Source organism: Emys orbicularis, chromosome 1 (genome assembly GCF_028017835.1).
Source record: "Emys orbicularis isolate rEmyOrb1 chromosome 1, rEmyOrb1.hap1, whole genome shotgun sequence".
NCBI classification, from domain to species: domain Eukaryota; kingdom Metazoa; phylum Chordata; order Testudines; family Emydidae; genus Emys; species Emys orbicularis.
Genome location: NC_088683.1, coordinates 286071246 through 286084502, shown reverse-complemented (window position 1 = coordinate 286084502; position 13257 = coordinate 286071246). Strand labels below are relative to the sequence as shown.

Below are 13257 nucleotides of genomic sequence, written 5' to 3'. Positions count from 1 at the left end.
TTGGAACCGGCCACTTTTGGATAGCATCCACTTTGGCCTGTAGGGGATTTATAGTTCCTTGACCCACCTGGTGCCCCAGGTACGTCACTCTGTTTTGGCCTATTTGACACTTTTTAGCCTTAACAGTTAGTCCTGCCTGTCGGATGCGCTCTAAGACTTTTTCCAGGTGCTCCAGGTGTTCTGTCCATGAATCAGAAAAAATGGCCACATCATCGAGGTAGGCAACTGCAGATTCTCCCAATCCCGCTAAGAGACCATCTACAAGTCTTTGGAAGGTGGCGGGTGCATTTCGCAACCCGAAAGGGAGTACATTGAATTCATACACCCCTGCCTGGGTGACGAAGGCGGACCTTTCCTTAGCGGGTTCATCTAGTGGTACTTGCCAGTACCCTTTGGTTAAGTCTAAAGTAGAGATGAATTGGGCATGTCCCAATTTTTCCAATAGCTCATCTGTGCGTGGCATTGGATAGTTGTCAGGACGAGTTACAGCATTTAGCTTATGGTAGTCCACGCAAAAGCGTATTTCCCCATCTGGTTTGGGAACTAGAACCACTGGAGATGCCCATGCACTGGTAGAGGGGCGGATTATACCCATCTGTAGCATGTCCTGGATCTCCCTTTGTATAGCAGTTTGGGCATGAGGTGACTCCCGGTAGGGTGGGGTTCTAATTGGGTGAGCATTACCTGTGTCAACGGAGTGGTATGCCCGTTCGGTCCGTCCTGGAGTGGCTGAGAAAATCGGTGCAAAGCTGGTGCACAGCTCCTTGATCTGCTGTCGCTGCAGACGTCCCAGGGTCGTGGAGAGGTTCACCTCTTCCACGCCACCATTCCTTCGTAGTAGACACCTTCAGGCCACTCCGCGTCATCTGTTTCCTGGGCTGTAAACTGGCAAACGTTTAGTTCTCTGGAATAAAAGGGCTTAAGAGAATTAACATGGTATACCTTAGGCTTTATGTTGGAGGTGGGGGAGGCTATGAGATAGTTAACAGCTCCTAGGCGCTCCTGGACCGTGAATGGTCCTTCCCACGACGCTTCCATTTTATGGGCCTGGAGCGCCTTTAAGACCATGACTTGGTCTCCTACTTTGAAGGACCGTTCTCTGGAATGTTTATCATACCAGGCCTTTTGCTCTTCCTGAGCATCCTTTAGGTTTTCTTTAGCAAGGGCTAAAGAGTGTCGGAGGGTGCTTTGTAGGTTGCTTACAAAGTCTAGAATGTTAGTTCCTGGAGAAGGCGTAAACCCCTCCCATTGCTGCTTCACCAACTGTAATGGCCCCTTAACCTCGCGGCCATACACAAGTTCAAATGGTGAAAACCCTAAACTGGGATGTGGTACAGCCCTGTAGGCAAAAAGCAACTGCTGCAACACTAGGTCCCAATCATTGGAGTGTTCATTTACGAATTTACGTATCATGGCCCCCAAAGTTCCATTAAACCTCTCCACCAGACCATTGGTTTGATGGTGATGAGGGGTGGCAACCAAGTGATTCACCCCATGACCTTCCCACAGGTTTTTCATGTTCCCTGCCAGGAAATTAGTTCCCGAATCTGTAAGGATGTCGGAGGGCCACCCTACCCTGGCAAAAATGTCTGCTAATGCCTGGCACACACTTTTAGCCCTGGTGTTGCTTAAGGGTACAGCTTCCGGCCATCGGGTAGCAAAATCCATGAAAGTCAGTACGTACTGCTTTCCTCTGGGTGTCTTCTTTGGGAAAGGACCCAGAATATCCACAGCTACTCGCTGAAATGGGACCTCAATTATGGGTAGTGGCTGGAGAGGGGCTTTAACCTGGTCTTGGGGCTTTCCCACTCGTTGGCACACCTCACAAGACCGGACATAATTAGCAACGTCCTTGCCCATTCCCTCCCAGTGGAAGGACTTCCCCAACCGGTCTTTGGTTCTGTTCACCCCAGAATGGCCACTGGGATGATCATGGGCTAAGCTCAAGAGCTTTACCCGATACTTAGTGGGAACTACCAACTGTCTTTGAGGATGCCAGTCTTCCTGGTGCCCACCAGAAAGAGTCTCCTTGTATAAAAGTCCTTTTTCTACAACAAACCGGGATCGGTTAGAAGAGCTGAGAGGCGGTGGGGTGCTCCGTGCCGCCGCCCAAGCTTTCTGAAGGCTGTCATCTGCTTCCTGCTCGGCCTGGAACTGTTCCCTTGATGCTGGAGACATCAGTTCCTCCTTGGACTGTGGACTGGGGCTTGGTCCCTCTGGAAGCGATGCAGGTGCTGGGGCTGTTTCCATTGACTGTGAACCGCTGGTGCACTATGTGGTATTTCAGGCTCTGGCTGAGCCTCTTGGGTAGGGTTATCTGCTGCTTCCACCAGTTTAGACTCGCTGGTGCCCTCTGGCATTGGAGTTGTAGACGGGTTTGCAAGCGCTGGACTCAGTGCTGGCAATGGTTCTGGTGCTGGTTGCGTTGCCAGTTCCGGGACTGGCTTTGGCTGGGTCTCTGGGATTGGATCCACTACGGCTGTTGCAGTCGTTGGCAGGGGATCCGGTTCCACCACCTTTGTTTGGGTCTCTGGTAACACAGACGGGGCCCTGGTGGACGGCTCAGGAACAGGGATGGGGGTGAAAGCTTGCTTAGCCTGGCTGCGGGTGACTATTCCCACCCTCTTGGGTAGCTTCACATGGTTGGCCAAGTCTTCCCCCAGCAGCGTGGGAATGGGATAATTGTCATAGACTGCAAAAGTCCACATTCCTGACCAGCCCTTGTACTGGACATGCAACTTGGCTGTAGGCAAGGTTACAGACTGTGACACGAAGGGTTGAATTGTCACTGTAGCCTCCGGGTTGATGAGTTTGGGGTCCACTAGGGATTGGTGGATAGTTGACACTTGTGCCCCAGTGTCCCTCCAAGCGATAACCTTCTTTCCGCCCACTCTCAAGGTTTCCCTTCGCTCCGAGGGTATGAGAGAGGCATCTGGGTCTGGGGATCTTTGGTGTGATTGGGGTGTAATGAACTGTAATCGGTTGGGGTTCTTGGGGCAGTGAGCCTTTATATGCCCCAGTTCATTACATTTAAAACATCGCCCTGCTAAGGTATCACCGGGGCGATGTTGGTTGATGGAGACTGGTGTGGTGGGGTGAGAAGGCGTCTGGGGTTTCCCTTGGGATGTGGGTGGGGCCTTGGGTTGTCCCCGGTGATAAGGTTTTGTTTCGGCTTGCCCCTTCTGATATTCGCTCCAACTGCTACTAGCTTTTTTCTTTTCTGTCACCTCCACCCATTTGGCTCCAATCTCCCCTGCCTCGGTTACAGTTTTGGGCTTCCTATCTAGGATGTACCTTTCTATTTCCTCAGGAACACCCTCTAAAAACTGCTCCATTTTTACTAGGGAAAGCAGATCTTCCAGAGATTTAACATTTGCTCCTGATACCCAGGCATCACAATTTTTGTCAATGTGGTAGGCATGCCGGGTAAATGACACATCTGGTTTCCACCTTAGGGCTCTGAACCGCCGACGGGCATGCTCGGGTGTTAGCCCCATTCTGAGTCTGGCCTTGTTTTTAAAAAGTTCATAACTGTTCATGTGTTCCTTAGGCATTTCAGCCGCCACCTCTGCTAAGGGTCCACTGAGCTGCGGCCTCAGCTCTACCATGTACTGGTCTGCAGCGATGCTGTATCCAAGGCAGGCCCTTTCAAAATTTTCTAAGAAGGCCTCAGTATCATCGCCTGCCTTGTAGGTGGGGAATTTTCTGGGATGGGAAGTGGTACCTGGAGAGGGGTTGTTGGGATGGGCTGTTGTATCCGGCTTAGCCTTTGCTACTTCCAGTTCATGCTTCCTTTCTTTTTCTCGGTCCTCCATCTCTTTTTCTTTCAGCTCCATAGCTCTTTTGTGGGCCTCCTCTTTAGCTTTTTCTTCTTTGGTAGTCATTTTCCTGTTTTCTTGTGCTGGGTCACACCCCTCTGCAGTTGACTGAAACTGGGATGTACTCAGCTCTGGCTGCTGCTGAGTTAACAGAGACTTTCTAACTAGCTATTCACGAGGATGTAAAAAGAAAAAAAAAAAAACAATTCAGCTTGTAAATTGCCTTTACCAGTCAAAGTTTGCTCACTTTGAACCCTTCTCTTAACAAAGCCCCTTGTTAAAAAAAACTTAACACCTCTGCCTTCAGGCAAGGAGAGATAAGATATGCATCTACCTTCAGCTCTGCTTTCTAAGCAGCTAGAAGGAAAAAAAAAAATCTTACTGGCTTTTGGGTTTAAAACGAATCCCACCGCTCTGCCACCATGTCAAGGCTGTATCCCCACTTTGAACTTTAGGGTACAAATGTAGGGGCCTGCATGAGGACTTCTAAGCTTAACTACCAGCTTAGTTCTGGTCCGCTGCCACCATTCCCTACCCTGGGAAGCTTTTAGAAACTTTTCACCAATTCCCTGGTGAATACAGATCCAAACTCCTTGGATCTTAAAACAAGGAGAAATCAATCAGGTTCTTAAAAAGAAGGCTTTTAATTAAAGAAAAAGGTAAAAATCATCTCTGTAAAATCAGTATGGAAAATAACTTTACAGGGTAATCAAACTTAAAGAGCTCAGAGGACCCCCCTCTGTCTTAGGTTCAAAGTACAGCAAACAAAGATAAACACTCTAGTAAAAGGTACATTTACAAGTTGAGAAAAAGTAAAACTAAGACGCCTTGCCTGGCTTTTTACTTACAAGTTTGAAATAAGAGAGACTTGTTTAGAAAGATGGGGAGAACCTGGATTGATGTCTGGTCCCTCTCAGTCCCAAGAGCGAACAACCCCTTAAAACAAAGAGCACACACAAAAGCCTTCCCCCCCCCCCCGAAGATTTGAAAGTATCTTGTCCCCTTATTGGTCCTTTGGGTCAGGTGTCAGCCAGGTTACCCGAGCTTCTTAACCCTTTACAGGTAAAAGGATTTTGGAGTCTCTGGCCAGGAGGGATTTTAGTACTGTATACAGGAGAGCTGTTACCCTTCCCTTTATAGTTATGACAACACCCCTATTCCTTCTCCTCAGAAGCAGCCTTAGAACAGTTGCACAGCTACCAAAGACTGAAAACTAAAAACAGTAGAGCACAATAATAATATATATATATATATATATATTATATTATACATACACACACACAGAGCTAAATAGCAAGATTCATTTCAAGACCTCAAGATACCAAAAACCTGAAGTGGGAGCACACTTAGAAAGAGTCAACATTCACATCACAATATCTTAAGCAAAACATCAAGTTACATTTTAGTACGGTCTAGGGCATTGTGCTCCTGATTTAACACTGCTTTCATTTCAGCGTTTTTTTAGAAGTACTTTGATATCTAAACAAAGTCATATGCGCAACAATAAAAGCTCTATTACAATATCAAGATCTGTTATCCAAAAACATTTTTTGTATAACACTATTAGACATTGCTAAAATGTATAATTCAAATACAACTTGTGGCTTAAACCTCGTTGGGCAGAGGTCCAGTTCCTCAATCTGTTCAATGATTTTTTTTTTTTTTTTTTTTTTTTTTTTTTAATATAGCTTATCTGGGTAGGATTGAGAGAGATGGGTGATCCTACTATTCTTTCATGCAAAATGTCTGTTAATTACCTTATTAGACAGGCTTTTTGCACAGCTAACTGGAAGTTTCTAATCCTGTGCACATACATTCATGTCACTTTGAAACCAGTGTAGCAATTAAGGCCCCAAAGTCTGAGTCACCATTATGAATTTTGCAGGCAACAAGGCTGTTTAGAAGAGACAGGACAGAGGGATCAGACAAAAAACTCCAGGTCTAACAGGCATGATTTCGTCAGATAGCCTGAGGAAACTTAGAGTTGCTGCAGCTTTTCACAAGAACATACTGGTGAGACAATGGGGGTGGGGGGAGGGGAGGGGAGATCCCCCCCCCCCCCCCCCCCCTGTCTTTGAATGAACAAAACATGAATACGAAACATTAAAATATATGATGTTGCCAGATGCAGTATTGAAAAATAGGGAACTTGATGGACTCTAATATTCTGATTAAAAGAAGTTATACACATAAAGGGAAGTCGGCTATAAGTGATACAGGTTTGGGCAAAATATTGTAATCTCATGAGCAATCCTATTAGGGAGAAAAAGGGGTTGCAATCATACTGATTTCTAAGCTTAGTGACAAAGTGAACAAGTAGGGCTAATATCTGCACTCAAGCATGCTTAAACTATCAAGTCAGTGAAATATACCTGTGCTGAAAGAGGGAGCAAATAAAAGGAACTGAAACCAAAAATTGTGTTTATAAAGACATTTGATCACAGAGTGGAATAATCAGAAATGTAACTGATCAATAATGCACAGCGTCAACTGATTCATATAAAAGAGGCCCCATCATTGTTGTTAAAACAAGAACAGAAATGGAAAAGTTATACAGCTGTTCTGCCATGCTGGAAAACAACAGTTCTTGCAGTGATTTTGCATTATGCAATGGACTGCTAAAACAAATTAAAAGAGCAAAGAATATAGAGGCTCTTTGTATAACTAGATGAACTTTAAACTGAACATTTTAGCAGCTAGCAGAACACAGATGTAGAAACTGCAACTTGAGCAAGCATAACTGCAAAGATGGCTAAAGGATGCACAGCAGGCAGAGGGGCCCATGGAAAGCAATTTGCAGAGGTAAGCTGCTGACTGAAGCAATTTAGCTGGTGTTCACAGTATGTCCCAAGATGGTTGTAGCAACAGCTATGGCCTAACTTGTCTTACACAAGCTGGTGTGAGAAGATATGCTGCACTAAGAGACTGGGAAAGTCTAGTCCTAGCTGCAAGAACTCAAAAGGTGATAACTATACAGGGAGAGAGAATACCTCTCATTTTGGTTGTCGAAGATTCAAAATGTCCAGAGGCCTGGATCAACATCTGATTGATCCACACCAGCATCTCCAAGAAGAGGAACCAAGCTGAAACACCCAGCAGAAATGGGAGAAAATGGCCATCTCCTGCAGCACACTGCTGCCCGAAAGCTGAAAACACCTGGAAGGGAGATGACTGAGATCCTGGGCTGGCCACCTGGGAGTCCTCTGGTGACATCAAGTAACTATGCTGGATATGCATCTTTAACTGTCTCTTTCTATTTTCCAGCAATTTGGGTTGCCCGCTAGTATGCGAGGAAAAAACTATAGTTGTGTCTGTCCTTGGCTTCACCTGCATTTGCAGCATTAACTTCCGCTGTGAACAATAACTGAGCTGAAAGCTGCTGACGTTGGAGCAAAGATCTGGTGATAAGCGGCCCACAGATTTTCCCTTGGATTATGACCCAAATCAATTGACCACTTCCTGAAACTGGATATCTAATTAGTAGGAAGTGTACATGTTTGTGTATGTACTTTAAAGGTTTTCACAGAGTTACGGTGTGTGTCCTTGTTTTGCAACAGGTTCCAATCAAGACTGTCCTAGAGTAGCTTTGAAACTGAACAAGTTTGTTAACTGAGATTGCAGAACACTGCAGTACAAGTCTACCCTAGTTAATCGTTTCATACAGACATGAATATAGACCAAGAGTACAAGCCTTTTGAACTGCACTCAGTCTATACAGTCTGTCATAAATGTAGGAACATATGCTAGACAGTTAGGAGGATTAGTCAGATTCTGGGGCTAATATAATTTGTGGGAAAGTAGGTTAGAATGGCTGACCACTATAGAGCCATTGGGAAGGAGATCTTGGTGAAATGGCATGAAAGCGACTGACCAAATTGCCTTGTGCTTTAGCTTTGGATTGTCCCCCCAGCATTCCCCTCTTGTGTTAGCAACACCAGAGTTGATAACCAATTGGCACAAGTGAGGCTCCAATCTGAAGAACTCAATCAAAAACAAGTTTCAGAGTAGCAGCCGTGTTAGTCTGTATCCGCAAAAAGAACAGGAGTACTTGTGGCACCTTAGAGACTAACAAATTTATTAGAGCATAAGCTTTCGTGGGCTACAACCCACTTCTTCGGATGCATATAGAGTGAAACATATTGAGGAGATATATATACACACATACAGAGAGCATGAACAGGTGGGAGTTATCTTACCAACTCTGAGAGGCCAATTAAGTAAGAGAAAAAAAACTTCTGAAGTGATAATCAAGATAGCTCAGTACAGACAGTTTGATAAGAAGCAAGTGTGAAAATACTTACAAGGGGAGATAGATTCAATGTTTGTAATGGCTCAGCCATTCCCAGTCCTTATTTAATCCTGAGTTGATTGTATCTAGTTCGCATATCAATTCCAGCTCAGCAGTCTCTCCTTGGAGTCTGTTTTTGAAGTTTTTCTGTTTTAAGATAGCCACCCGCAGGTCTGTCATAGAATGGCCAGACAGGTTAAAGTGTTCTCCCACTGGTTTTTGAGTATTATGATTCCTGATGTCAGATTTGTGTCCATTAATTCTTTTGCGTAGAGACTGTCCGGTTTGGCCAATGTACATGGCAGAGGGGCATTGCTGGCACATGATGGCATATATCACATTGGTAGATGTGCAGGTGAACGAGCCCCTGATGGTATGGCTGATGTGATTAGGCCCTATGATGATGTCACTTGACTAGATATGTGGACAGAGTTGGCATCGGGCTTTGTTACAAGGATAGGTTCCTGGGTCAGTGTTTTTGTTCAGTGATGTGTGGTTGCTGGTGAGTATTTGCTTTAGGTTGGGGGGTTGTCTGTAAGCGAGGACAGGTCTGTCTCCCAAGATCTGTGAGAGTAAAGGATCATCTTTCAGGATAGGTTGTAGATCTCTGATGATGCGCTGGAGAGGTTTTAGTTGGGGGCTGAAGGTGACAGCTAGTGGTGTTCTGTTATTTTCTTTGTTGGCCCTGTCTTGTAGGAGGTGACTTCTGGGTACTCGTCTGGCTCTGTCAATCTGTTTTTTTACTTCAGCAGGTGGGTATTGTAGTTTTAAGAACACTTTAACCTGTCTGGCCATTCTATGACAGACCTGCGGGTGGCTATCTTAAAACAGAAAAACTTCAAAAACAGACTCCAACGAGAGACTGCTGAGCTGGAATTGATATGCAAACTAGATACAATCAGCTCAGGATTAAATAAGGACTGGGAATGGCTGAGCCATTACAAACATTGAATCTATCTCCCCTTGTAAGTATTTTCACACTTGCTTCTTATCAAACTGTCTGTACTGAGCTATCTTGATTATCACTTCAAAAGTTTTTTTTCTCTTACTTAATTGGCCTCTCAGAGTTGGTAAGACAACTCCCACCTGTTCATGCTCTCTGTATGTGTGTATATATATCTCCTCAATATATGTTTCACTCTATATGCATCCGAAGAAGTGGGTTGTAGCCCACGAAAGCTTATGCTCTAATAAATTTGTTAGTCTCTAAGGTGCCACAAGTACTCCTGTTCTTTTTATCAATATTACAGTATAACTGTAGCACCTCAGAGCCCTAGTCCGAAGACCCCATTGTACTAGGCACTGTACAAACACAGAACAAAGAGACAGCCCATGACCCAGAAAGCTCACAGTTAAAATAAAACTTAAATATACTATAACATTCGGGTTAAAACAATATTAAGGTTGCAATGTCAGGTATTCAAAACTTATGAAATTCCAGAATTAAAGTCACCTGTACAATTTTAATTCATTTCTTACCCCACCCCCTGTGCATATATATTATGATTCAATCTTTAATTACTTGGTCACACACTATTTATTCCCCACAGGACTTCTGCTCACTCCGTGCACAGAACGGATGGCGTTCAGTTAATGAGTAGCTATTCATTCAATATTTCATTTTACCTTCACCACTGAATGTGTGGCTCCATGTCTTATTTATCACATACCATCCAAACCCTGCACAATTTTCATGGGACAGCAAAAGGCACCTCTCTGACTCCAGGATGACTCCCTGCCAAATTTCAAGCACATGCTCAAAAGCATGCAGGCACAAGAACTTTTCAACAAAAAAACAGCTGTAAGAATTTGTACTACATTAGCAAAAGAACATATTTTCCCCTTAATCTTGTTCTTGGTTCTGAATGTTTTTTGTTGAAAAAAGTTTTCCAGAAAAATTCAGCTAAGAGCAAACATTTAGTATGGAAAGTTTCACCCAAAATGGCTAAAGTTTGATGAAGTTACAAACAACTGAACATCCTCAACCGCAGGAGTTACTACCAGGTCCATTTATAATGTCAACACATTTATCTTGATGTAAGATGTACTGAACTTAAAGTATTGTGGAAAGATTCTAAAGCAGAGTTCTCACACTGTGGTCCGTGGACCACCAGTGGTCTGCAAGCTTCATTCAGGTGGTCCGCGGATAGTTCCCTCTAAGGTGAGCACCTGGGCGGCCGCACACGAGAGAATGAAGGGCCACCCACCTAATTAGTGGAGCTGCACAGGCGAGTCTCCACTAATTAGGTGCCTGGACCCTGGAGAAGACGCACATGTGAGGTGGTGGTCGGGGGGGGGAATAAGGGGTACGTGGGAGGGGGCAGTGGGGTGAGAAGAGGGAGTGGGGGGAATTTGGGACATGCAGGGCTGCGGTGGCCAGAGAAAGAAGCGACTTTCCCCAACTCCAGGGCTGCAGCTGCTGCCTGAGACAGCACTCCTTCCCAGCCTCAGCTCTGTGGCAGGTGAGAGACCCCTGCCCTCCTTCCCAGCCCCAGCTCGGGGGCTGCTGCTGCGGCAGGGGAGAGAGGGAAAGACCCCCCCCCTTCCCAGCCCCAGCTCGGGGGCTGCTGCTGCGGCAGGGGAGAGAGGGCACATCCATCGAATTAGAAAGGTAAGACTACTAATATTAAAATATGAGTTGTGTGCTTTTATTTGTAGAACAAAAAAATAATTATTTTTTTTCCTAATATAGCACTTTTATCCAAAGCGCTTTACAATAGTTAGCTTATGGTACAAACAACATTTGGAAAGATCATTAAGTGGTCCTCCGAGACTCTCAGCAATTTTCAAGTGGTCCACGGAAAAAAAAGTTTGAGAATCACTGTTCTAAAGAACAAAGCGCAGATTTTGGAGAAAAGCCATTCCGTACCACAGCCTACAAATTTGTTGATGGTCTCCTCCAGTTAATTGCAAGCAGGTATCCATAGAATCAGAAGCAAGACCATAAGACCAACAAGACCTTGTTGAGGCTCAGCAGAAAAGGCAAGAAATGAATAGCCAACATGGACACTGAATGAACTACTCTCTTCTCTCTCCAGATCAGAATTGAGACACTTAACAAGTGTGAGCAGTTGGAGTCTGGGCATCCCCTATGCCAGGAGTGTCCAAACTTACTGACTCTCTGAGCTGTATACAATAATCTTCAGACATTCAAGAGCCACAACCTGTCCCACGGGGCAGTGCCTGCCAGGGCACGGGGCAACTGCACCAAGGTCCCCCCCCACACACACACACACGGGGCTAAGGCTCTTTAGACTCCCTTCCCTGCAGGGCAGAAGCACCTAGTCCAATGTCTCGCCACAGGGCAGAAGTCCCAAGCTCCCCCCACCCCTGGCTGCTAGGCGGAGAATGGGAAGGGGGTCTCCATGAGCCACACTTTAACTGTAAAAGAGCTGCATGTGGCTCAGGACTATGCCTGCCCTATGCTGTACCTACTTTGTGTGTCAGACATCTCCTCCTCCTGACACCTTGCAAAAAAATCATTGTCATTTAGAGAAGGGGACCCCACTAACCAACTAGTGTCAGAGTCCTGAGCACAAAGACTATTTTAATTCATTTCTTACCCTAGTGCTAGTCTCTCTACATGAAGTCTTTTATTTATTTATTTTGGGGTGGAGGAGAGGAAGTAGAAAAGTGAATTTGGAAAGCAACCAGTCATGAAAATGAGTTCTTGAAGAAATATGCCAACTTTCAGCAGTAGCCCTCCCCAATCTCGAGGGCCAAGGGAAGAGATTCTGGCCCAAGAGAACTTCAATTAGGAAAATGGAACATTTTTCAGCTGCATGGACTAGAATTTGGCTCCACATTGTTTGATCTACTCTGTTCCACATCCAGCACCTGAAATGTTTGTTCCAGACAGTCATTCTTTAACATGCATTTCCCAGCCTCAAAGAACACATTAGTCGCCACTTTAAAGCGTCCTAATACCTTAACAGACTCGCAAGAAAAAGCCTTTTTATCCACATTCAGGGGGAGGGATAAACCGTGTCTGGAGGGCCACTCACCCGAAGGGCCATTTCCCCTCTCACTCTCTCTGTTAACTCGCAGCGCTGGAAATATTTTTTTAACAAGCGCAGCGCACGTTTCCCATAATCCGAAAGGTGGCAATAAAAATTGCTAGCAATAAAACGCCACTAGTCACGATCCCGGCTCGGCAAACACCACACAGCGTGGGTCGGTCATCCCTCCCCGCCTTGGCATAAGCACCCATCCCCAACTTTTCCCCTCTGTCTCTCTCCGGAGCCACTTTAGGAGCTGCAGCCTGTTTAAAGGGACAACGCTAAATCCAGACACATGCCCAATCCCTGATCATGGCTGCACTTGTTGCCAGGCTCCTTAGAGCAGCACCTCCCCCCGCGGTGAGCCTCCCCCACCCCAGCCCCCGAGCACATTTGGGGGAGGAGGTGCAAGCCGGCTTCCCCTACCCCCGCTCGCTTTGCCCAGCAACAGCAGCTCCATTACCTTTCCCAAGCAAATGTGGCAGGTGATGGGCAGCGTCAGAGACAATGTCACATTCTGAACGTTCTGAGCCATTGTGGCGTTTCGAATCCCGCGAGCGCGGAAGTTCCACAGGCGGCGGCACCAGCCAGCAGCAGCGGCAAGAGAGGCAGACCCCCACGCTCTAGCTCGGAGTACGGCAAGCCAGCGAGTCCAACCCGCAACGCAACACAGGAAACCGAAATCGCGCTTTTGAAATGTTCCCCTGGAGGAGAAGAGAGGCGGAACAGGGGGCTTGGGCCTCCTGAGTGTAGCGCGTACACAGCTGCATGTTGCTGCTGCTGTCCCGTCCTGTTAATACACCAGCATTCGCTGTCTTCTAGGGAGGATTCATTTCTCCTCCCTCTGTTGTTCCTTGTGGGATCTCTCTGCCTGTGCAGGAGTCTCTCAGCATCTTGCCCCCCTGGCCCAGGCTTATATAGAAAGCCAGAGCAGTAGACATGTACAGCGAGTCAGCAGTCTCTTTCCAATCCCACAGAAGGGCAGTGAGGTGGAGAGGCTTCCACCCTCCCAAGTATAAATCGCATTCCTGGCCAGCTTTCAGGACTCTGCTGTGGTGGTATGGGGATTTATCTCTAAAATGTCTGGTTTTAACCTATTCCTTGAGGGGAGTTGAAGAAGGAACCTTTGGAAAAAGTTAGTTACCCCACCTTT

At 46.0% G+C, this 13257-nt stretch overlaps 1 protein-coding gene across 1 annotated transcript in view; it reads right to left on the bottom strand.

Moving 5' to 3' along the window:
• OBI1 (ORC ubiquitin ligase 1) overlaps positions 1-12639 on the bottom strand; it is a 34648-nt gene extending 22009 nt beyond the window's left edge. Inside the window, exon 1 of the mRNA XM_065423727.1 lies at positions 12568-12639. Within this exon, the coding sequence (XP_065279799.1) occupies positions 12568-12639 (72 nt within the window). The remainder of the gene's footprint in view (positions 1-12567) is intronic.
• Positions 12640-13257: the final 618 nt, after the last annotated feature.